Source organism: Capricornis sumatraensis, chromosome 17 (assembly GCF_032405125.1).
Source record: "Capricornis sumatraensis isolate serow.1 chromosome 17, serow.2, whole genome shotgun sequence".
NCBI classification, from domain to species: Eukaryota; Metazoa; Chordata; class Mammalia; order Artiodactyla; family Bovidae; genus Capricornis; species Capricornis sumatraensis.
This window is the reverse complement of record NC_091085.1, coordinates 20783578-20808490: the sequence shown is the minus strand read 5'-3', so window position 1 is coordinate 20808490 and position 24913 is coordinate 20783578. Positions and strand designations below refer to the sequence as shown.

At 41.0% G+C, this 24913-nt stretch overlaps 1 protein-coding gene across 2 annotated transcripts in view; it reads left to right on the top strand.

The window, feature by feature from the left end:
* Positions 1–1910: 1910 nt before the first annotated feature.
* Positions 1911–24913, top strand: part of HHIP (hedgehog interacting protein) — a 110845-nt gene continuing 87842 nt past the window's right edge. For both annotated transcript variants that reach the window (XM_068989521.1, XM_068989520.1), the window contains exons 1-4: positions 1911–2715; positions 8703–8895; positions 15790–15946; positions 16661–16862. In XM_068989521.1, coding sequence (XP_068845622.1) covers positions 2434–2715; positions 8703–8895; positions 15790–15946; positions 16661–16862 — 834 coding nt within the window. In that variant the 5' untranslated portion in view covers positions 1911–2433. The remainder of the gene's footprint in view (positions 2716–8702; positions 8896–15789; positions 15947–16660; positions 16863–24913) is intronic.

Sequence of the window (24913 nt, the reverse complement as noted above, 5' to 3'; positions counted from 1 at the left end):
CTGGGTCTCTGATTTTTAAACACCTAATTAGACGAGATTGTGCAAATGACTTAATCTCGACAGGATTCCTTTCTAGATTTGTTTATTAAATAAGAGTTTAAAGTCTTAAAGCCTTTATAGCTCTATGATTTATTTTATATTAAAAAGTCTTCAACGGGGCAGGGAGAATGTCAGATAAAGTAGTCTGTGGGATCACAAGGAGCATTTGGGATCACAAGTATACAGAAGTCTTATGTATACAACAGCCCCTGGGAGAAATGTTAAGTACGTCATAGGGGCACTTACAGTGAGCTCAGGACTGGATTCCACAGCCCAGCAGATTCTTCTCAGTTATTCTGTCACCTCTTTTGGGAAAAACCTAGTTCCACTAGCAAATCCAGGTCCTGGAAGAGAAAGGGGCAGAAGCCTTATCTAGCCACTGCGACCACTTTAACAATAATTAATCAGTTATCCACACCCATTGTCACGGAACATTCACATTAGCTTGACCAAGTCTGTGTTGGAAAAGTGAAGCAAATCCAAATATGGCGAACGTTCCTTCATTGCCAAAATGAGAAAACTGCCTCATCTCCTCTTCAGAACCCCTGTACCAGAAAATGAGCTCCCCTTGTTAAACACTCAAGTGGACAGAAAGCACATTTTGTGATGCAACTTCGTAGAGATTCCTTCCGATGCCGACTTGGCGGGGGCGGGGGGGGGGGGTCCAGTTAATGTCACATCACCGCGCTCGATAAGGCACAGATCACTTTAGACTTTGCCTAGCTGGGGGGAGGGAAGGGGCTACTCTATTTAGGGACACTGGAAAAGTAGCGCATCCAGCCCCTTGACGCGCGCAAACCTACTACTAATTCTTTCTCCAGGGCCTCTGTGTTTACACCCCGGTGGAAATCTCCCCAGGACTTTTTCTTCTCCATTTAAAACGAACGCTGATTCCAATGCCCGCTTCTCCTCTGCTCCTCAACCTGGGATATTCCTCTGTTCTGCAGAAAGCGCCAGCGGGGCCCAGCTACGCTCTAGGGCACAGGTGGGGCCAGGGAAAGGGGCGTCCGGGCCCAGTCCGCCCAGGACCCAGGTGGGAGCAGTTCCCCCAAGAGGCGTCCACACCTCACCCCACGCACAGGCGCTTATGCCACTTCAGGCGCGCGCAGGACTAAGGCAAGGAGAGGTACATCTTCTCGGCACCGACTTCATCTGCACGTTCTCAGCGGCTTGCAGCATCTGGGCTGTATCCCCGCCTCTCAATGTGACCCCAGGAGGATCTGTACCGGCGTGAGCTTCACACTGGAAATCGCCAGGGGATGGAGGAGTCGCGCGGGCCAGGGTCGGGGGGGAAAGGGGCCGAAACGCCCCCCCACCACAACTCCAGCCCACTCGGCTCACCCTCCCTCCGGGGCAAGGGGCGGGTCGGAGCCGGGGTAGGGGAGGCCCTGGAAGGGTCCCCTCCCTTCTCACTTCCCGCAGCCTGCTCTTCCTCACTTTCTCTCGGCGCCTCCGCGCGGGGTCGTGCGGAGGGGCTGCGTGAGGGGCGAGCAACGGACGGAGAGCCACCGGGCCGCGCGCCCCGGTCCGGAGGGGGACGGGCCGGGGGGACCAGAGCCGTGCACGGCCCCCACCCCACCGCACCCGACCCGAGCCGGGCGGCGCGGCCAGGCGGCGGCCGGACACCCGCGCCCTCGAGGCTGGCTCCGAGGGCTCCGGCGGGCCCTCCCCCTCCGCCCGCCGCCGCGGCCCCTCCCCGCCGCACCCTAGAGGCCGCCGGGGCCGGGGGACGCGCTCGCGCCGGGGCCGCCCCCTCCCCTCCCCCAGCCCGGGCGGGGGCGCGCGAGCAGCGGTGACGTCAAGGGGCGCGCGGTGGCAGCACCTCCCCGCGCGCTAGTTAAAAAGAAGAAGAAAAGAGGGAACGAAACATGAGAGGCTGTGTGAGAAGCTGCAGCCGCCGGCAGAGGAGACCTCAGCATCCTCTAGAGCCCAGCGCTGGCCCTGCCTCCGCCTGCCCCGCCGCCGCCGCCGCCGCCGTGTCTGTTCCTGGTACTGTCTCACCTACACAACTCCCGTTACACGGACCAGTGAACCTCTGTGGCCGTCTTCTCCTTCTCTTCTTCCTCCTCTTCCACCTCCTTCTCCTCCTGCCACTTCTCAGCCGCATCAGGAAGCCCCCCACCAGACTGACATTGGCACCACTGCTAGCGGTGTCAACCGCACAACTTTATCTGGCTCCTCCGGCTCCCCTGAGGCATCGGGCCCATCGCCTTGTCTTTTATTTTTTGCAAAGTTGCAACGCTCTACACCCTCTCTCCCCCGCCACCTCTCTCTGCCTCTCGGGTGTCCTGCCGCCCCGCAGCCCCCTCCCGGGGCGCCCTAGTGCCCCTGCTGGGCAGTGACGTCCCCCCCCCCCCTCCGCCTCCCGCGCCCAGCCCCTACCGCGCGGGGCAGATGATGCTGAAGATGCTGTCCTTTAAGCTGCTGCTGTTGGCCGTGGCTCTGGGCTTCTTTGAAGGCGATGCTAAGTTTGGGGAAAGAAGCGAAGGGAGCGGAGTGAGGAGGAGAAGGTGCCTGAATGGGAACCCCCCGAAGCGCCTGAAAAAGAAAGATAGGCGGATGATGTCCCAGCCGGAACTGCTGAGTGGGGGAGAGATGCTGTGTGGCGGCTTCTACCCTCGACTGTCCTGCTGCTTGCGGAGTGACAGCCCCGGGCTGGGGCGCCTGGACAGCAAGGTAGGCATGCACCCGCCTCGCAGCTGCGAGACTGGCATAGTGACTGGGTGGGGTTCCCTGAGGCTCCGGCAATGCTGGTGGCTGTGGAGGGGCCAAACTTGTCTCGGGGAGTCCTTCTTGATAACTTTCTAAAGCGCTAGCGTGATTCGTTTGTGTGTTCCTCTGGGGTGCGCAGACACCTATCCAGCCCCCAGGAGTCCGCGGGCGGGATGCCGTGCAACATTGCTTGTCTCTGAAGAGAGAAGCCTCTGTGGTACCCGCATTCTGGGCTGGGTAAATATTTTAAAAGAATCGCGAGGAACAGTGTGTTTTGGATCGAATCGGGCATTGGCTGCGGTGAAACTGTAAATGAAGGTGGCTGTGGTTTCCGGTTTTTCTAGAGTAAAAAGATTTGTGCAGTTTTCTCCACGTGCTCGGTGAGAGAGAGAGTTGAATCGTAAAGGATGTTGAAGCCCGGTTGGTGTAAGATCCCCAGCCCGGTCAGAAGGCGGGGGAGGTGTCCTGCGTTACAATAGTTAAACAGCAAAAAGGAACTCCTGGTAGTCCAGTTTAGAACCCCAGAATTGGAGAAAGATTTGGCTGGAGCGTGTTTATCGCAGAAAACCGTGGCGATTCTCCTCCTGTCACGTTTTGTAACGTTATAAAATCGGGCTTTCAGTGGTACTTGTGTAGGAACGTCTTCTCCAGGAACTTGTTTTGGGGGTAGTGGCATTTACACTTTCCCGATGTTTTTAAGTTGAAACGAATATGAATATAGTGTTGGCTGGGTGTAAAGATATGCTTATCTGAGTTCTGCCACATCTTTCTTGCCCTGGGTTGCAGTAATGTGTGTTCTCTACTGTACTCCAAGGAAAGACTGAGGGGTTGGGTCATTAACAATCCCTGCCCGTGAAATAAACAATCAGGTGTCTTTGCTCCCCCTCCCTTTCCCCATTTTAGGTTTAATTAAGAATTCCTCTGTTACAACACTGCAGTTGTCAAGGTCTGAGAGACTCTTGGAAAACTTGTGCTTCAGTCTTGCTGGCCCAGGCATTAAAAAAAAAAAAAATACCCAGGCTGAATCTAATTTTTATGCTCAGTTCACGGTAGATTTCACTCTATTCTCATGTAAACAGCTCCTACGAATCAACATATGTGTCTGGGTGGTATCTCTCACTTTGTTTTGTAACAAAAAGCCATATTGCATCATTTAATTTGCTCAAGTCATGCAAATAGGAAAAAATCAATAGGACAAAAAGGGGTCGACTTATCCTCCTCCCCACTAAAGTGCTGCCCACACACAGAGCCCTGTTGCTTATGGCGAAAGAATAACAACAACACCATTGTGTTGGTTAGTTGGTTCACTAATGGGTGAAACTAGAGAACATCATTCGCTTTCAGTCCCCAGCTCTGTCCAAATGTTCATGCCTTTTGAGGGAGCATTTGTCCAACTCCCTCTATTCCCAGCTGAGTGAGAACTGTCTTGCTGCGGGTTTTCAGCTCCAACTCTCTCTTTATTCTTACCATATGCAGCAGTAGTCTGAGATGCAGGGAACAGATATTGCAGCATTTTATTCAAAACAATGTCATTAAGCTCCTGGGTTTTAACTGAATTAAAGTACAAAAATCACTCCATTCACAGCCGCTCCAGGGTTTTTACCAGGAGCTGGACAGAACCAGGAGATTCAGATAAAGATTTCAAAATGTTTGCCATGAAGCCTCCCCATGTGCGATATATGTATGAGTAACCAATGATTCGCAGACCCCTACAATACTGAACTCAGCCAGGTGCAGGAGGAATGACAACTTTTTCTTGACCAAATGTAATGGGGAGCTGGGGAAGGGATGGGGGGTTGGGTCTGAGTAGAGTTATAACCCTTAAGAGAAGTTATATAAATTTTTTTTTTAAGGAAATCATTCTTTAGGAAGCATTCTGCCACGTTAGCAATCCACATTCCTTCTGTTTTACGTGCTTCTAATCTCCAACAAACCCCTACTCATGTGGAAAATGTCTGAATTAAAGTTGCTACACTAGACTTTGGCTGGTTCCATTACAAGTGGCTTATAAATCAACAATACTTAAATTGTTCAAATCAGAGATGTAACATGGTTCTGCATATGCATTCTCGACCCATGTTCGTTCTCAAGTTTTAATAGTTTTTAAAACATGTTATTTTATAATAAACTTCTGTGTTTCCCTTTTTTCCCTTAAGCCTTCCTGGCTTATAATGTATGTTAGGGTCTTATTTCATAATGTGTGTACAGGAGAGATGATGGCTATTTGAAAGGGCCCTTTTTTGTTTATGAAAAAAAAAATTTTTTTTTCCCCAGAAAGATTTCTGCAAATTTTCATGAAACTACAGGAGTAGCATTTTCCTAAAGGAAGAAACTTCATAGATAAATAGTAGCAAATTAGATAGAATATTGATCATGCTTAGCTGGGCAATTAAGTCCAGTTTCCAGGCTAACCATTTTCTTTAATATGTAAGGAACTATTGAATGTAATTGAGTTCAATTCTTAGCCACAGTATTATTCTCGTAAGTTATCTTGTATTTTCCTTTTTTTGTATATTTTAGTAGTTTTGTGAACTGTAACGAGATGGTTAACTACTGTTACAAATAAGTACTGCCAAAATCTAGAAAGTTATGTTGTCTTAGCAATATTTTTGCAGCTTCTAAATACAAGATGCTAAAAAGATCTAATTCCCATTAGCCAAATTGAATCTGCAACCAACTGAAATACCCCCATTTCTAAAACTTAACTTGTAGCCACAGAGGCATAGAAGCTCTCTCTACCTTGGGTGGTTTCACAGCCAAAGCTGTCAAGGAATGGGTGAAAAGTAATTGTTTTCAAGTGTGCCCTTTTACAATCATTTGTTTGCTCTGGCTCTTTCAGGGACAAAGGCTATTGTTGAACACATCCAACTAAACAAATAACTCATCCTGGGGTCCCTTTAACAGCTGCCTTAGTACAATGATCTATTTACATATTAGCCTAAAATTGAAACTGAACTCTTTAATGACATAATCCAGCACTACAGTCCAGAGACGCATGTGTTCTATCCAACAGCTGAACAACCTTGTAGGCATATGATTTTTAGAAATAACTTTCTGTGTACCAAGTGATCTTAAAGCATCATCTTAATATACTGTCCTGTATTTTCCCCTTTTGTCCCCTCATCGAACCCATGTGTGTGGCTTTTTATCCTCTTTGTTCTGTTACTTGATAAATAAAGAGAAATACAGAAGGTCTCTGTCACCCATTTTACTATTTGTTGCTAAGCTGTAGCTGTAGGCCACGCTTCACTGTGTATTCCAGCATTTATCTTACCTTCCTTCTATGGATTTTTACTTTCATGTGGCTAAAGATTAAAGGATGACCTGCCAGATGTTATAAATTAGTCAGCAACAGCCACAGTCATTACTAGGCACACTGTAATAATGTTTCGAAGTTTTACATGATTTCCAAAGTATATTTAGTTTAAACCGCTATAATTTGATGGTTTCATATATGGCTTTTAAAAATTGAAACAGGAAATTAGCTTAAATTTCTTCTTAAGATTGATGATATTGTCAGACATAAAGTTAAGGCCCTGTATAGACACAGACACATAGACGAAAAAAAAAAAAAAGAAGAAGAAAAAGAAAAAAAAAAATACCCTACACACACCAGCACTCATCTGTCTAAAACAGCATTGCAGCTTGGGCTGAGTCAGTTTAATTGACTTCAGTAGGACTATTGGTTCATTGAAACCAAAGCCAGAATGATGGCTCTATCTATCTTCAAATAGGTATTTACACTCCAGACCCCACACAGAGCAAAATGTTACCATCCTGCTGAGCTGGGACAGCGTGAAACTCTACAAAGAATAATACTATACTTGATTTCAGATAATTTATTGAATCCTATTTCTGAAACTTTTGATGAGAGACCTTGTGGCCAGGACACATTCCAAAAATTGTAAAAGACACAATTCTTTAGGCACTAAAATCAAGCTCTTCCTGGAGAGCAGCTGGGAGTGTGCATGGGCATCATTTTGTTTCAACTGTGAACAGTCTAAGCTTGCATACTCTCCATAAAACCAAAGGTAATTACATTCCAGTTTGTCAGCCAGCAAGAGAGGTGGCCTCAGCATCCTGCCGTTGTTTTGTTCTTACTGGACTGCCATGTGATAAACAAACCGAACAAACTTGAACAGTATTAATATTGAATAGATCTGGTGAGGTCTGACAGAGTATGGACAATAAAAGCCATTTAAAACATTCTTGGAATGCAAATTCTAAGTGTCTGGTCTATGTTTCCTTTTAGAAACCTTTAACCATTTAAGCAATTGTCATTTAAATAAAATGATAAAAATGTAAGCATAATTGTAATTATTAATAAAGGTTCTGAATATTGTAGATAGTTACAACTCATCATATACATATATGTACACACTTTTTTTTTTTTTCTGGAACAGGGTAGCTTCTGTTGGACTTTTAATTACTTCGTGCTAAAATTTCAGCACGCCTTGTATGCAGCTTTTTTTTCTTTTAGTTGCTTTGCTCTTTCAGATCCAAATTTTGTGATCACCTAGAATATCTTTATCCTAAAAACAGAAGCCATATGAGTCACTCAGTTTACTCAAATTAGAACCTCAACTTGCGATGAAATACTTGCTTTAAGCAGTGATCTAGAGTTTAAAATGTTAATTTCAGTTCATAGTTCTAAAGAAATAAGTGTAAACATAGTCATATAAACTGGGAAACTTGAAATTTTTGTATGAAATTCTACCTCATTATGGTGTTTTTAATATGAAAAATCAATGTTTAATTTGACAGTACTATATCTCATGTATCAAATATTGTGCTGATATTCTGTTTTTTAGAGGAGGTCCTGAAATCAGTTTTTTAAAGTTACTTTTAGACAGTGAGATCTATTTTACCTACAAATTGCTAACCTCAATGAATCAGTAGCTGTCAAATTAGTCTTATTGATATAAAAGACATAATAATACTGTATGCCCCTTTTTCATTAAAACTCATTAAATACTATACAAAAACACTTTTACTAAAGTCTTGTGTTTATTCGTACATATACCTGAGGAGCTAGTTAGAAAATTTTTCCTGGCTAAGATATAAAGAATAATAAAAGTTGGTCTCAAACCTCTTTTACTCAGCTTCAGGTATTAATTTTGTAGAACACGAAAAGAAGATATTTCCCACACTTTAGAAAACTTTGCCTAGGCAATCTGTAGATTGTAAATTAATTCAAATGAGAACAATATTGTTTAAATAACATCTTTAAGAATCTCATTAGGCATTCCAGGAATGAAAGAGATTTTTACCCAAGATACAAAAAAGCCATGTGTTAAAAAGTTGCTTTACATAGAGTTGGATAAAGATATTTGGAGTTTTCAAATTAAATGTCAGCCTACCAGGCTCCTCCATCCATGGGCTTTTCCAGGCAAGAGTACTGGAGTGGGGTGCCATTGCCTTCTCCAAAATATAATTGTCATTTAACTTTTCACACCTGAAGGACAAACAGACTGATTTACATGAGTAAGAAGCCCGACTGTACATCCTTACCCTTTGCCCTCCCATCCCAACCCAAGAGATTGCCTAAGTCACTTCAGTCATGTCCGACTCTTTGCAACCCTGTGGACTGTAGCCCACCGGGCTCCTCTGTCCAGGGGATTTTCCAGACAAGAATACTGGAGTGGGTTGCCATGCCCTCCTTCAGGGTACCTTCCTGACCCAGGGATCAAACCCGTTTCTCTTACCCGCGTCTCTTACCTGCATTGGCAAGCAGGTTCTTTGCCACCAGAGCCACCTGGGAAGAGACTGTGCTTATGTCCTTACAAAGGTATTCGGTGTTATGACTTGGTGATTCTTTGCAGACTACAGCATTGGCTCAATGAACTTTTCTCTTTCTTTGTTGACCCGCACCCCCCCCCCACCAAAAAAAAATGACTAAACCTAACTTCGTAGAACTAAACAGAAGTCTTTACCTAATTTCTGGCTTTCAGATATTTTCTGTTACCAACAACACAGAATGCGGGAAGTTACTGGAGGAAATCAAGTGTGCCGTATGTTCTCCACATTCTCAGAGCCTGTTCTACTCACCTGAGAGAGAAGCCTTGGAAAGAGATCTGGTACTTCCCTTCCTCTGCAAAGACTATTGCAAAGAATTCTTTTATACTTGCCGAGGCCATATTCCAGGTAAAAAAAAAAAAAAAAATGATTAAGTGAAATCAACTACTGCAGAATAGCTTTCCAGGATACTTACTCCTAAACACTTGCTTCGTTGGTGTTGTTTAAGTTGCTTAGTCGAGTCCAACTGTTTGCGACTCCTATACTATAGCCCGCCAGGTTTCTCTGTCCGTGGGGTTTCCTAGGCAAGAATATTGGAGTGGGTTGCCATTTCCTTCTCCAGGGGATCTTCCTGACCCAGGGATCAAACCCAGCTCTCAAGGTATTGGCAGGCAGATGCTTTACCACTGAGCCACCAGGGAAGCCCAAATGCTTGCTTTACAAGGGTGTAAAATTTATCTTGCCTTTCCTTTCAAAATATCTATTTTTACCTCGTAATTGACTGTTAAAAACTTATGACCTTGTATTGCTGCTAAAAGGATAACTGTCATTTCACCCTACAAACAGTACATTGTTTTGTTGAAGTGTTTTACATTTCTTGTTAAACTGATAATACAGTTGGTAATCTTTACACATGCTGGATTATTGATACAGATTTCTCACTGGTGTCTTTACTCATCATTGTCGCTATCAAGACAACCTCCCCTTCCACACAGTTGATATGTAAAGCACAGTTTGTCTACTGACTTATAAGGTATTTCCTTAAATAAAATATAATTTGAAAGCCCCCCCTCAACGTGTAACACCTTAGAAAGTACTTTTACATATAATGACTGATGGCCTCTCATAAAGCCTGTGAGGGAGATAGGAAAGTTCTCGTTGTGTCTTTCACAGATGAGGAAAATTGAGCCTCGTGTGTGTGCGTGTGTGTGTGTGTGTGCGCGCACGCGCTCAGTCATGTCCGATTCTTTGCAACCTTATGGACTGTGGCCTGCCAGGCTCTTCTGTCCATGGGATTGTCTAGGCAAGAATACTGGAATGGATTGCCATTTCCTTCTCCAGGGGATCCTCCCGACCCAAAGGTCAAACCCGAGTCTCCTACATTGGTAGGTGGATTCTTTACCACTGAGCTACCTGGTAGCCTCAGAAGTTAAATGCCTTAATCCAGTTGTATACAATGAGAAACTTACAGGCGAGATAAAAGTTTAAGTTCTTAAGCTTATAATGTCCCAGATACACATGGTCATATTTTGGACCCTAATAAACGTATAAGTTCTTGGGCACTGATTAATTTTATCATCTGAGGCTTGTGAACCCTGGTAGTTGTTGCTTTAGTTGGAAGAATCAACACAGACATAGAAAAGAATTTAATAAGACAGATTCTGTTTAGTTAGTGTAACAAACAAAGAAGTCTACTGATGCTAACAGTTTATAAAACTCAATGGCGCTGAAATAAAAGACAAGCTTTAAGAACTGTAGGATGCACTTGAACAGTTTTTTTTTTAAACTGCTATGCACATTTTACTTTTTTCTCTGACCCAGAAACGTGTAGTTTTTGTATTTTTTTTTTAATAGAGTGCTCTTAATAGCCTAAGAAAACATTTTGACTAGGGTTGCTTGCTTCCTTTGGTGTACCATAACATGTATCTAAACCCATTCAATGTGAAAATATTATTATTGACTTTGTAAACTACAGCCATGTTTCTAAGGTTTGCCTGAAACCAGCTGTTTCTTCCTCTTTATCACATTCCCCAAAGCAAAGTAGAATAGGTCACGGTTGCCTAGATGGCCTGCCGAGAAGTGAGAACAGATTAGGTCCACATCAAGGTTTGCTGCAAATTTCCAGTCTGGAAGGCTTGCCTTTACCACTCGAAACTGAAAACGATACTGACACTCAGCGTTTTTATCTCCTTGAGATAAATGCCCCTAGGCTGAATTGAGAGACTCATCTGTGGGGTGCTTCCTTTATTTGGAGTTATTTTAGCTTCCAAAACAAACAACAAAAAGCAATATCCACTGAAAGAGAGAGCCCAGCAAACAGCTCAGGAGCCAAACTGTAAGCACCTTGCTCCCCAGGTCAACATATGTGGTGACGAATGACAAATTTATTTTTCTCCAAAGTTTGTATATATGTAAAACTGCTGAAGTGCATCAAGATGTCAAGTGCTTTTGGTGGCCACCCAGGCTGCCTTGAAAGATAACCAGATGAAAGCTCCACTCCAGTGGAAGGTGGAGCGGCTAGGGTGATTTTCAGGGCTGGACCGGCAGGCGTTAGCAGCGAAACAGAGGGGATTCCTCTGCATCCATCAAATGCTAATAATCGCTCTAAATACATGTCCCCAAAGTGAGCTGTAATAACACACTGTTTGTGTCCATCAATTTGTTAGCCAGGCTGATCCTTGGCACACAGGTTACCATTTCCTAAAGTATGATAAATCAGATGACAGTCCTCCCCTTGGCCCTGGCCCCCAGCACAGAAGGCTCTTTAGAATTCTAGAGCACTCCTTTTCCAGAAATTGCTCAAAAAGTGACTTTGTAATATTTTCACCTTCTTAAGTCTATTTAATGTCATGGTTTGCTCTTCTCTGAAATTCAACATTGTGAAAAATCGCTACTTTGTGATTCTGTTTTTTTTTTTTTTTTAACCTGTCCTCATCAGCCTCATCTTTTTGCAAATCAAAAACATGTAGAGGAAGGGACCTTAGATTGCTGAGAAGGGTTGAAAGAGAGAAAATAATTCCAGAGACATCTTCATTTCTTCCCCCATGGCCCAATACATGAAGAATCAAACACATAAATGATCTATCTCTTTGCTTTACCCTCACAGCTTTAAGAAAGTGCCATTCACTCTGCACGTCTAGCAATTTTCTAGAAACCTTAATTCAGAAAAATTCATGGTCTGCTTATTTCCACAAAAATGAAAAAGTTAAAAATCACTGCAGTAAAGATACACTGGAGCTTTATTGATCATAGTATTCTCCAGCTGTGAATTTAGTGAGGGCGATAAACTCTTAAAGCTTCTAAAAAATCCCCAAATTTCATTAAAACAAAAACAAAAAACGATAGGAACTCCTTTCTCAATACCATGGGTCTCTTCTTCTGGCTGAATTACGATGAACAGAAGAGATGCTCTGCTGTTCACTAAATGATGAGCTAATAAGTGCACTCTGTGGAGAGGATCTGAAAGGGTCCCTCTGGGGTTTTGCTTCTTTCTTTAAATTTACACTCATTACCATGATGACTTTTATCACTCTCGGACTATCATCTCTCAGCTATAGATGAGGGTTGTGTGAACTGTCTGTACATAATTAGTTCAACTGGTTTAATCCCAATGCTAAAGAGGCCAAGGTCGTGGATTTGATTCCACTGAGTTTCTCAGGTCCACAGCCACTCCTGACCCCTAGTCAGATATCTTACATTGTGTCTCATTAGTGCCCCAGAGAGCAAGCCAGAATGGATGGATTGATACACCCAGATCTACCTCCTGCTCAAAAATGCTTTCCAGTCCAAGCCTTACAGATGGCGGGGGTTTTCCATTTTTTCCTCATCAATATAAACAGCAGAGAGAATGAGGAAAAGGAGCTTTTCTCTAGCATACTTGCTTAGGGAAAAGCTAGAGCTTAGAAAACTGCATAGAGAATATTTATTTACATGTCCAGTATTTTACAGGGTGCTTTGTGGTATAGTAAGACGGGAGAAGAGTTACAGTTCCAAAACATTTGATAAATTATCAGGAGTTATAAGACCATTACAGCTGCTGGAATCATCAGTGTGCTCCCATCGCTGGTGGACCTGATCATATGATGATCATCAGGGTGAGCTGCACGCCTTCAGTAAAATGCTCTTCAGGGTCTCCTTTTAAACAGAAGGGTACCATTTGCTAAATTGCATCTTCCCAGGAAATAAATGTTAGCCCAGTGTCCCCAAACCAGATCCTCTTTTAGCTGTTCACAGAAAATATATCTTATTCAATACTGTCTATAAAATCAGATCACTTAAGATAAAGTACTAATAAAAGTACTAGATGTTTCCATTCATATTATCATAATTGTCAGAAAATGCCCATATTTTTGTGTAAAAGTCCTCTAAGTTGGCTCCCTTCTTCCCACTTAGATTGTTCAGTTTGCCTTTAATACTGTAAAAACCTCAGAATAATTAATTGGTGGCATTCTAGTTTTGTTTAATTTGCTAAGAGAGCATAATATCTCTGGAGTGTCCGAGTTTATGAATCTGCACTCATTGATCTTCAGATGTTTCATTTGAAAACCATTTCTCATTTCCTCATATTTGTCCCCAGCTAATAATTCTTTACAAAATGCAATCAGCCACTGGAATTATTCATTTATTTCCCCTTAAAATGGTATGGGTTTGCAGACTATAATGTTGAAAAACAGATTATTTTTTAAAAATGAACTCAAAATGTTCTCTGAGTTGTACTTTGGAATTTATGTGTGACCCCTGCAGGTAAAACAAAGTTAAAACAAAATTTCTCCTTCACATATTCAGTTATGAATATATCCATAGTATAGCAGTCTTCCTGCGTGCACCATATTGGCATAGAGAACTTCCTGCCTAAAGGTGAATATATATCTCTATCTACAGATCTATATCTGTGTTCATATAGAGAGCATCTAGCTCCCCAAAACATCTGGGCCAAAACTGGAAAGAGTTTGATTTAGCAACTCAGTTTTCCTTCCCTTCTTTTTACCTCAGACAGAATTATTTAACACCACTGTGCAGTTTTCCTCTGATGCTTAGCCATTAAAGAATGGAAGAGAAAACTTATTTATTGCAAACAGTAAATTGCTGAAGATGAGTAAGTGCTATTGCAGCCTTCATTCCTCTCCTCAATTTCTAATCCCTGGATTTTTCAAAGAAAGATAACCTCCTTCCAGCTGCCTTAGCCCTCCCAGGGAGCACCCTGCCCAGCTGCCATGGCTCCTTATTCTGCCCATCCCCCCCACCACACACACACACACACACACACACTTCCAGAGAGCACCCTTCCCACACACACACACACACTTCCAGAGAGCACCCTTCCCAGCTACCATGGCTCCTTATTCTGCCCATCCCCACAACACACACATACACAGACACATGCACACACACACGCGCACACACACACACACACACACCCAATGACATCTGCTCTTACTCTCCTGCTTCCCAAAGATAAGAAGTCTCCCGATTCTGTGCTTCGTTGCTCAGTCATGTCTGACTCTTTGCATCCCCATGGACTGCAACCTGCCAGGCTCCTCTGTCCATGGGATTCTCCAGGCAAGAATACTGGAGTGGGTTGCCATGCCCTCCTCCAGGGAATCTTCCCAGCCTAGCGATCAAACCCAGGTCTCCCGCATTGCAGGTGGATTCTTTACCAGCTGAGCTACCAGGGAAGCCCTGTTTCCCAATGGGTTAGTCAGGTATTGGCATTGAAGAATCTGTCTCAGAAATTCAGGGATGATACACTTCCCCCCAAGTTAGGTCAAAATATATATTACGTTTTAATCCTGTGGGGCCCTCAAATTCCAAGGTTAGTTAGTCTTAGGTTGGAGGGGACTTGGGTTAAGCTCACAGAAAATGAACTTTTTAGTGTCTTTCATATTCCACTGATGGGCCTCACTTGGTTGTCCCCAAATTCTAAGTTCTTTTTCTTACAAATACTTGCACACTTGCATCCATTATACAACTTCTAAACCTCAGCTACATTACCTGATTACCTGGCAGTACAATAGTTTGATTTGTCAGGTAAAAATCAAGGGATTGAGTTTAACTGAAGGTATGAAATCAGAAGCAGGAATTTGAGACAGCAGTAGAGTTGACTCATTGGAAAAGTCTCTGATGCTGGGAAGGATTGGGGGCAGGAGGAGAAGGGAACGACAGAGGATGAGCTGGCTGGATGGCATCACCGACTCGATGGATGTGAGTTTGAGTCAACTCCAGGAGTTGGTGACAGACAGGGAGGCCTGGCGTGCTGCAATTCTTGGGGTCGCAAAGAGTCGGACATGACTGAGCGACTGAACTGAACTGAGCTGAGAGTCAATTCTGATAGCAATATCATATTTTAATAACAAAATTGTCAGATATGGAAGTGAATCTTAGCCATTATACCCTCCCTGCAAAAAAAAAGACCTACCTTATTAACTCAAATTGTAAAAGTAATGTCAAAATTCTTTTTTGTGATAAGGTCTTTCTTATTCAACTTTTTATTTGATAAAAATTCTTACTATGTAAGAAATGAAAAAATAAGTCCTTTCATTCAGATCCCTTTAAGTCTACTCTGCATTTTTGTTTTGGCTCATATTAATTAACTTTTTTTCAGTGAGGAGTAGTATGTCAGCTCTTCTGTTTGAGAAGATTGAAATAATATTTTAAAGATTATGTTTGTGTTACAAAATAATCTTCTGTAAGTGAGCAAGAAAAAGGCACCAACATTTGAATATAGAGGCTCTGTTACTGGCATCAATTCATTGCTTGATCATTGCAGGGAGTCAGTCATTTACTGTGGCATATAATGTATGACCTTGGGATAGTAACTAGATTTATCATTTAATCATGTATGAGTGACAATAGAGTAAGAATTTTAAAATGACCCAAACTGGCTCTTGATGGTCTGTCTCTTTCTTGCCTGCAATTTGTTCTTCTTAGGAAGTTATTAATATGGTAGGGGAAAAGTGCTGAACAGAAATCAGATGAGTGTGAAAGTGTGACACTTGGAAACTGGGAAGGTTTGAAAATAGAGTCAATGCAATTAATGCTGGGTTCATACTAGCTCCATTTCATATGAGCCTTTTAAGACATCTAATACAATATCGTTTCACTTGTACTGCAACTTTAAATGTTTGATTTAAAAAGAAATGGAAATTCCAAACCAAAATACAGTGTTCTTTCCTTTTATTTTTTTTGTCTATATATTTTCCTAGAATATTCCTGAAAATTCTTGACCTGTATTTTGTCTTTCAAATGTGGTGTTTGTACCATAACACTAAATATTTCTAAGCCATCTTTTTACATTTTTTAAAGGTTTACTTCAAACTACTGCTGATGAGTTTTGCTTTTACTATGCAAGAAAAGATGGTGGCCTGTGCTTTCCTGATTTTCCAAGAAAACAAATCAGAGGACCAGCCTCTAACTACTTGGACCAGATGGAAGAATATGACAAAGTGGAAGAGATCAGCAGGTTCATAAAGATAAATGTTATTTAATCTTAAAAAAAAAAAAAAAAACACAAAACCTGACAAGCTTTGTAGTTTTAACAATGAGTCATCTGTGTATGCTCATTCATGTCCAGCAGTTATATCCTCCAGATGTTTGTTTTTTTCTTTTTGGCAGTTTGCTTCTCTAAAATGATATTCGCTTAAATATCTTTAATGCTGAGACTACTAATCTTCTATTGAGCTTAGCTTCTCTGTGATTCATGGGAATTTTATGAGTATAGTTTTAAGCTTGAATTGTATGATTGTTGTTAGCTTATGGCACAGTAGAAACATTGAGCACAATTATTATTAGCTAAACAGACTTTTATAAATAGATCTTAGAACTTTCTCTCTGAGTACCTTTCTGTAATTATTTAATTTAATTATTTAATTATTGTGAGTTTAATTATTGTGAGTAACGCTGATTTTAATTGGAGTCACTGAAAGATGAGATAGTGAGCTTGTGAAAATTTTAAAATACCTTTGTTTTTGGATTCTCTCCTTTGCTTTCTGATTGAAAGCCTTTTGAGGGTTTTTTTTTTCCCCATTGAAAAGAATTTTAGAGAATCAAATTGGGACCTTGGGTTACCAGCCCTTCGTTGATTTCTAAAGGAAATATATTTTGAAAAGGATGCTACATACATTTCTTACCTCCTTCATCTCAGGAAAAGCTTACTGGTTTTCTTTAATTTGTTTAGAAAGCACAAACACAACTGCTTCTGTATCCAGGAGGTTGTGAGTGGGCTGCGCCAGCCTGTCAGCGCCCTACATAGTGGGGATGGCTCCCACCGCCTCTTCATTCTGGAAAAAGAAGGTTACGTGAAGATACTTACCCCCGAAGGAGAAATTTTCAAGGAGCCTTATTTGGACATTCACAAACTTGTTCAGAGTGGAATAAAGGTTGGCTTTTTAAATTTTATTTATCTTTGCTCTGGCTATGTTAATTTTATTTTAGTGTTATCCTCACTAAAGATGTTTCTTCGCAATAAAGGAAAGAATATAGGAGAAAATAAGGAGGCAACACAGGGGAACAATAATTATGGCCACTAAATCAGGACAATGACATTACATTTTTCATGTTATTTGGTGATGATTAAGCAGTGCAATCAGATTGGTGTTTTGACTTGGTTTCCCTATGTAATTGACATACTTAAAATGATTCTTGGTTTTATAAAATATTTGCTTAAATACTGTTTAACAGGCATTAGAATTGTATATCAGCATCTGCCAGCAGAAACAAAGAGGGCTTTGGGTTATTTTGGCAATTGCAAATCATTCTTTCACTACATCTTTGTTTGACTCTGTGTCATAAGATACGCTATTTATACTGTGATTTCCTTGTACAATATTTTTACAGGTAAGTCAAATATTTTTTCTATAACTAGCCACCTTCATAACATATAAGTGCATCTATTGCCTCCTTTCTTGCTTCTTCAATTTGAATTCTCATGTTCAATAATCTAATAGGTGTGTAAACAAATACTCTCACGTTTTCTTCACAAGAGAGTTCAGTTCAGTTCAGCTGCTCAGTCATGTTTGACTCTTTGTGACCCCATGGACTGCAGCATGCCAGGCTTCCCTGTCCATCACCAACTCCTGGAACTTATTCAAACTCATGTCCATTGAGTCAGTGATGCCATCCAACCATCTCATCCTCTGTCGTCCCCTTCTCTTCCCGTCTTCAGTCTTTCCCAGCATCAGGGTCTTTTCCAATGAGTCACTTCTACACATCAGGTGGCCAAAGTATTGGAATCTCAGCTTCTGTATCAGTCCTTCCAGTGAATATTCAGGACTGATATCCTTTAGGATAGACTGGTTGGAACTCCTTGCAGTCCAAAGGACTCTCAAGAGTCTTCTCCAACACCACAGTTCAAAAGCATCAATTCTTTGGCACTCAGCTTTCTTATAGTCCAACTCTCATCCATACATGAGTACAGAAAAAACCATAGCTTTGACTAGATGGACCTTTGTTGGCAAGACCTTTGTTCACAAGAAAGTAAGATGATACAATATTAGTAGTACTAAGCTATAAGCAAATTGTGGCATTCTAAAATTAAGACATTTAACAGTTCATGAATGTCTTAGAATGAAACGAATTAAGCATGATTTGAGGAGAACGAGTTATCTTTTTCATTTTAAACTGGAAAAAATTGAAGGAGGATATATACTCTTCTACTCATATGGTATAAATAAGCCCCTTCTTGTTTTGTTGAGCTCTATTCAAAGGAAAGACCATCAAAACCAGAAGAAACCAATAAGAAAAAATAAAAATATATTCCTGATACCTATCTATTCAGTATCTACCATGTGAAATAATTAAGATGACTCAGAGTACAGAGAATGCCTGTTGTTGGGACCACTTAGCCTCAAGGTCACATTGTGGCATCATCAGTTCAGTTCAGTTCAGTCTCAGTAGTGTCCAACTCCTTGCGACCCCATGGACTGCAGCACGCCAGGCCTCCCTGTCCATTACCAACTCTCGCAGTTTACCCAAACTCATGTCCATTGAGTTGGTGATTCCATCCAAGCATCTCATCCTCTGTCGTCCCCTTCTCCTCCCATCTTCAGTCTTTCCCAGCATGAGAGTCTTCTCTAATGAGTCAGTTCTTCTCATCAGGTGGCCAGAGTATTGGAGTTTCAGCTTCAACATCAGTCCTTCCAGTGAACACTCAGGACTGACCAGGACATAACTGCGCAAAAGAAGACTTAGTACTTCTGGTCCTTTAAAGAAAAGAGCTTTGGCACCACAACACAGATCATTTGGAAAAGTTGTTTAAATCAGTAGTTTCAACTTTCTCCCAGTAAAATTTTTCATTACATTTCGTAGCACATAATCCAAAGTCTCTTAAAATGAACCATTGCTGTTTTGCACATCGGAGTTCAATAAATACATTCTGAAATGTATTCTGATAATGCACTGACTTATGAGGAAGGAATAAAGATACTGCAGCGAATGCATTACTCACTACAAGTGAGGTTTTTTTTTCTGACCTTGAAAGTTTTTTCTGACTTTGAAAAGTTAAACATTCTCTCTATAAAATAAAGCATTGGGGAAAGTGTTCTAACAATCATCACCTATAATCCTATCAATTAAAGAATATCAGTATTAATATTTTGATATACTTTCTTCCAGTTTTTATATTACATTAATTTTTCCTGATTGCAAAAGTAACACAAGTCTGTTTTAATAACTGGAAACACAGAAAAATATGTTCTCTAATAGTTTTTTCCTAGGAAACTTTAAAATAAAAATAAGCTTTTATAAAATCTTTTTAGCCTTCATTTTTTACCTAATACTATGTCATGAGAATGTTACCAGATTTGGAAACTTTTCTCAGAAACTTAGTTTTTTTTATGTCTTTTGAGCATGGAATTTCCTCATTAAGAGATATTTAGGATTACTCTAGTATTTTCTTTTTATCACTGTAAATAATGTTTATCATTCCTGTATATATTATTTAACATGATTATGGATAATTTTTTTAAAATTCACTGATAGAACATTACTGAGTTGAGGGACATACACCATGATACACATTGCCAATTAACTCTAAAATATATCTTCAGCTATTTGAGAGAATAGTTTTCAAATACTGTTTTACTTAAAATGTTGGTATTAAAAGTTCATGTATGATAAAATATAGGTGAAAGAAATGGGCTCAGAATACTGGAAAATTTGGTTACAGAAAGGAAAACACTGATGTTCTTGTTTCTACTTCAATTTAGCTACCTAAAGAATCCCCTTCTTCTGGTTAGAGTCACTTAAGACTCTCTTTTCATTCACATCCATTCATTGGGATCTTCTCTGATATTGAGACATCTCATCATGCAATAAAATAATACAAGCCAGATTGTGACAGTGCCGTGATTCTGCAGTATGTATGTTCTGTAGGCTTCTAGGATTCTGCAGAACCCTGTTGGGCATTCTTTCCTAGGAGAGCTGCAGGGTTTCTCGGGGTTAAAATAAACTTCAAAATCCATTCTTCTACCCATTATGTAGAAATATGTAGAATACATGTGTAGAGTTACATAAAATGACATATTTCAAAGTGCATATTTTGGGCCCCTTTAGTATTTGGCACTAGTAATATCAGTGAGATAGGAACCTATCACATGGAAATTTGAGTGTGTGCTGTATAGTCAGTACTAAGACCACATCCTTGTCCTCAAGTAGACCCCCAAGTAGATCAGGCAGCAGCATGCCTTTATCTCGGTCTCCAAGGAACCCCTGTCACAAGTCACAGATTGGAAGTCTTAGAAGTGACTGCTGCTGCCGCTGCTGCTAAGTCACTTCAGTCGTGTCTGACTCTGTGCGACCCCATAGACGGCAGCTCACCAGGATTCCCTGTCCCAGGGATTCTCCAGGCAAGAACACTGACTGAGTGGGTTGCCATTTCCTTCTCCAATGCATGAAAGTAAAAAGTGAAAGTAAAGTCGCTCAGTTCTGTCCGATTCTTAGCGACGCCATGGACTGCAGCCTACCAGACTCCTCTGTCCATGGATTTTCCAGGCAAGAGTACTGCAGTGGGGTGCCATTGCCTTCTCCTCTTAGAAGTGACTACTGTTGGTTTAATGGAATAGATGCCAACACATTCATGAGTTGACTAGACTGCTAGTTTTTGTGGTATGCCCCTTGGATACTTTTGAAATGAAAACAGTATCACAATCATTTCATGGTAATTTTCAGGCTTCTTGATGTGTGAAAAATTAGTGTGTTCATGGTAGTCTTCTGAGTTTCTCAATGATTATTTTGTGTTAATGATGTAAATAGGAATCTTCATAAATTATTATGCATATCACTTCCCTATTCTTTCAGTTTTAAACATCCTAAAAGAGGGAATAAAGCTGTTTTAACAGACCAAAGTATTGACGGAAATATTCTAATCACAGCATTAATAATAATTCTATATACTAAACCCAATCTTGGTAGGTTTGAAATAAATGCAGGACAAGCCACAGTGCTGATTCCCCCCATGGTATTAATTAATGACCAATATGAGTATATTAAATCAGACATAAAGAGGAATTCTTGATTATAAGAGTTTCTAAAAGCTAGTGCTGGGTATAAGGGAATTTGGAGTTCCTTTTCTGCTAATGGTCAATTCAGAATTGACAGGGATTTTTGTCACCTCGTTAAGGACTGGCCTTTTTGTGGCAAAGAGCTGGACAATTGATGTCCTTTAATATCTACCAGCCCTTATTCTTATACCACCAACAAAGAACCCCTCATTTGGGGAACTTAGAGAACACCTCCCTAAATGGGCCTTGACTAAAGCTAAAAATATGGCGTCTGGTTTTTACTGGTTTGGCCAAAACATTTGTATAAATTTTTTGATAAGCCATTGTGAAAAAACACAAACGAACTTTTTGCCAACCCAGTATCTAACACCCAGATTGTGCTGCCTATATTATAGGAGATTTCAATAACCAAGAGAAAGAACATAACCAAGTTTCACTGAGCAAAAGTTATGTGCAAAACTGCAAAGCACCAACTAAAGCATTGACTTCTTTTTGCTCTAGGAAATTGTGGAGTTGGATTAATAGAGTAAATTCTATGCCATATGAATTTAAACTGCTATTTCATTTAGGAAGAGGTGATTCCAGTCACAACAGCTCAAATCCTAGAGGACTGAGCTTCGTAAAATTACCAAGAATAGGTAAAAAATAGTTTTAAAACTAGATAGCGGTTTGCTAGATTTTTAGCATTAGTGCATTGTACAAGCTGACCATTCATGTGGATGCCATGGAAAATGGCTCAAATGACCAACTGATGAGCAGATTTTAAAATCTTCATTTTGTGTGTTGAGTGTGGGAGTGGGAAGGAGCATATACTTTGTTGTTGATGTTGCTTTATCCCAAAGAGGGAAATTCCAAGATCACAGTGATCTGAAATCTTTAAATTAATCTTATGTCTGAATCCGTAGTCAGAACTTCTGGGTGTACTAGACCCAGCCTCATCTATTTGAAGTTCTCGGGGGGTAATAGACCACTGGTTCTTAAGAATGGCTGCACAGTAGAGATGACTGGGAACATTAGAACATTCTACTGCCCAAATTAAATCAGAATATCTGGAGTTAGGACTCAGTTGGTACCCTTTTAAAGATTTTCCAGGTGATTTCAACATGGGGCCAATTTGAAAAGCACTGGTCTAGACTGAGCCAAACCCCTGGATCAGTTGAATAAGGAATGAGACACATTTTCTCTGCCCACCTATGGCCAAGTTATATTTCTGAAGTAACTGCTGGGAGCAAATGGTTGTACACTAGTTGTCATTGTTGTGTGTGTCCATGTACATGCTCAGTCACTTCATTCATGTCCGACTCTTTGTGACCCTATGGACTGTAGCCCACCAGGCTGCTTTGTCCATGGGATTCTTCATGCAAGAATACCAAAGTGGGTTGCCAGGCGCTCCTCCAGGGGATCTTCCCTAACTAGGGATCGAATCTGTGTTTCCTGCTTCTCAGGCAATTCTTTACCGCTGAGCCCCTAGGGAAGCCCCCATTGTCCTGTACCTTCTGTCACTTATTTGACCTTCACATATTATTTGTCCACTTTGAATGAGAAGATTAGTTAACTCTGGCAGCATGTGAGATTCTTGATAGAAAGTCTTAGAAAATGACATTAATTTTTTTCAACAATTCATTTGAGTTGGACAGTCGCTTCACCTATTACATTTTCCTGTTTTTGTTCCACTGGGAATTTGGTATTCAGCTAGTTGGGAAAAATGTTCTCATTCCTTTTCATAAAATGTAATTTGCTATTTGTATCTGAAAACCCTTGTTAAAATAATGACAAGTACCCCGGAAGTTACTCTAGTCTAATCTAAACAAACTTGCCCTGACCACCAAGGATCAGCCATAGCTTTGTGTGTATATGACAGTGAAGACAATCCTGCACCTGTTACCTACAGGGTGTCCCCCCAACCCAGGGAGACTAACACACACCATTCTCTGCACCAAACTCCCCCACCCAGTTCTCAGGGTTGGTCAGAAGCCCAAGAGGCCTCACCCAAACATCACACAGCAGACAGAGCTAACGACTTGTCGATCATTGGAACAAGTATGCCTGGGCTCCTGTCCCTCCCTATCTACTCGGATCCTCATTTCAAAAGATGCTTTTCAAAGCCGTCCTTTTACCAAGAGAGGAGAGGACATGCGGTTGAAAGCTGCTGATTGTCCGGGTGACCGAACCCATTGACATTGGGTCTCTTGAGAGACAGTGGCCCAGGTCCCCGGGAGCCACAGGAGCATTGTGGAAGAGGAGGTAGGGTGCGCCGGGGCAAGGCCCGGCCAGGCAGCCTCTGATCTCACATGCTTGTAAGTCACACGCATGATCGTGAACAGCGAAGGTTTAGTGAAATCCGTTGCACATCAGCCCATTGGGATGGATGTCCTACTTCTCCAGAGTTGGTCAGAGACCCTTCCTTTCACATTTTCCTCTGTCTTTAACTGGCGATCTTATGGGAACGCATGCAATCCTAGTGGTTTTTTTCTGAGTGAAATGAGTCAGAGCATCAATGAGAAGCAGTTTCCTGTTCAAAACTGGTATCAGAAACAAAGTATGAACACACATGCACACTCATGCACACACACACGTATACGGCGCTGACTGGGTCCCCTATCGAATGCTTCCTCAGTAAAATTGTTAGAGCTCTGCTTTTAAGCATGTTTTAGGTTGAAAGAAAGTGTATGTTTAGTTGAAAGAAAGCAGCAAAATATATTTAATATAGTTGATAAATATTGCAATAGAAGAGTTTCCATTCTGGGATTTTTTGTATATGTGATATTTTTTAAGTTTTTGACCTATCAAACTACTGGATTAGGAATTACTGAATTCCATCTAAAAGAGAATTAATGTAGTGCTAGAAATAAATTCATTCTAAAAGTGGTAGAAAGTTCATTGAAGAGTCTTCCCTCAGATATACATTTATAAATACCTTCTTTTGGGGGTAATTTAAAATTCTGGTTCCAAACCATTAAAATGTAGATCTGCAAGTAAAAATTTTTACTACCATAATTTTTTTATATCAAGATAGTAATGATATGGTATTAAACCCAACTATCTTTATTTTACTGTTACTGATCCTGCATCAAAATGCCCTGCACTCTGTGATAAATGTTTTCAATTTGTAAATGTCTAATCTCATTTTAAGTCTATTATAAATGTCCAACAGAGAAATCTTTTTTTTAAATTTGCTGATCATGTGAAATAATCTCAATGTAATTTTCTGTTTGTTTAAGTTAATTTCATTTCTGGTGTTCTTACTTTTTTATCTTGGCATTCGCAATTCTATTTAAAACATTTGAATAAATATAAATGGATATAGATATGGTGTGTGCCAGTGTTAACTGGTTTAATCTATAAAGTTCTCTCCAGCATACATCATATTTTTTTGCTGAAGTTGAAACTTCAGAGTACAGGGTCCCTGCAGCTAAGCAGAGACAGACCTGCCTTCTGCTACATTTTAGGTCCCATGATTCACAGCTGAGGTGAGGAAAGCTTTTACATGAATGTCTTTATATTTATCTAAGACTTGAAGGGCAAAGGAAATAGAGCCCATCAGTCTCAAAGGTCCTGTGGTAATCATTTAAAACAAGTGAGAAGCAGAAATCTGAACCCTCGAGAAGGTCACTGCTTTCTTTCAAAAGTATCTATCTGTATGCGGCAGCCACCAGCTCTCTGTATCTGAGTAGGAGAAAAAAGAGGACTGTTGGCAGTTATCAGTTGGCGTGACTTTACAGAGGCTCTGTCACCTAATGAAAACGAAATCACAAGCATCCCGAAACTTTCCCAGTATTATAGTCTTCAAGCTGGCCGTGTTTTTAGCAAGGATGTAGGATGTGTGTGCGTGTGCTAAGTCGCTTCAGTTGTGTCTGACTTTTTGCAACGCTATGAACTGCAGTCTGGCAGGCTCCTCTGTCCATGGGATTCTCCAGGCAAGGATACTAGAG